Raw genomic sequence first — 767 nt, 5'->3', positions numbered from 1 at the left:
ACCCATTTATAATTTTAAGCCAATATTTTTCTTCTAATCACCTAACTTGCACAACCAATGATTCATCCAGCTAAATATTAGAATTTCCCTCAATGTGTAAGTAAATTTTTTTGGTTGAAGCTTAATCAATACAACTCTGCAATTGGAATGGGAATGCAAAAGATGGGAAGAAAATTGCACCACGAAATCAAGTTCAGTATAATTAAAATTGCTTTAAACAGTAGATACAATTACGAAACCATGTGACGTTCCGGTGACTAAACTAACTAGAAAATGGATGGAATAGTTGACGAAAGAAGCTATTGCCTAAATTAATTTACAACTGAACATATACTACTTCTACGTACATTAAAGAAAAGTATTGAAATATACTAACACAAGATACATTGTATAATTGAAAATTAATCACTCACGCTATTGCCTATAAGTCTGTCTACATCAAGGAAATACCAATTGCATTTGTGGACGTAAGCCGATCGGACGGTAATTTCTTCACAATTATAAAGTCTTCGTTAAACTTGGACTTGTTGAAGATAATCGAATAATCATCGGAAACCTTCTTTGCGATTTTACAGTTGGAATCATCATCAAATTGATCAGCACATTTAGCTGCCGCATCGAATTTATTCACTTTAACTGAATTAGCTTTATGTCTCAAAAATGATCTGAGAAATTTGTTTACAGATCGGAAAATTTTAGATTTTTTCGGAACTGTTGACGTTGTTGTAGTGGACTTTGCTTCTTGTTGTCGTGGAAGCCGACGACGG

The 767-nt window shown here is 33.4% G+C and overlaps 1 protein-coding gene across 1 annotated transcript in view; it reads right to left on the bottom strand.

Annotated features, from left to right (window-relative positions):
• Positions 1 to 187: 187 nt before the first annotated feature.
• LOC113325945 overlaps positions 188 to 767 on the bottom strand; it is a 6,395-nt gene continuing 5,815 nt past the window's right edge. The window contains exon 2 of the mRNA XM_026573774.1: positions 188 to 665. Within this exon, the coding sequence (XP_026429559.1) occupies positions 434 to 665 (232 nt within the window). The 3' untranslated portion in view covers positions 188 to 433. The remainder of the gene's footprint in view (positions 666 to 767) is intronic.

The sequence above is a fragment of the Papaver somniferum genome, unplaced genomic scaffold (assembly GCF_003573695.1).
Source record: "Papaver somniferum cultivar HN1 unplaced genomic scaffold, ASM357369v1 unplaced-scaffold_10, whole genome shotgun sequence".
Classification (NCBI taxonomy): domain Eukaryota; kingdom Viridiplantae; phylum Streptophyta; class Magnoliopsida; order Ranunculales; family Papaveraceae; genus Papaver; species Papaver somniferum.
The sequence above is the reverse complement of the archived record's forward strand: the minus strand, read 5'-3'. Positions and strand labels throughout refer to the sequence as shown.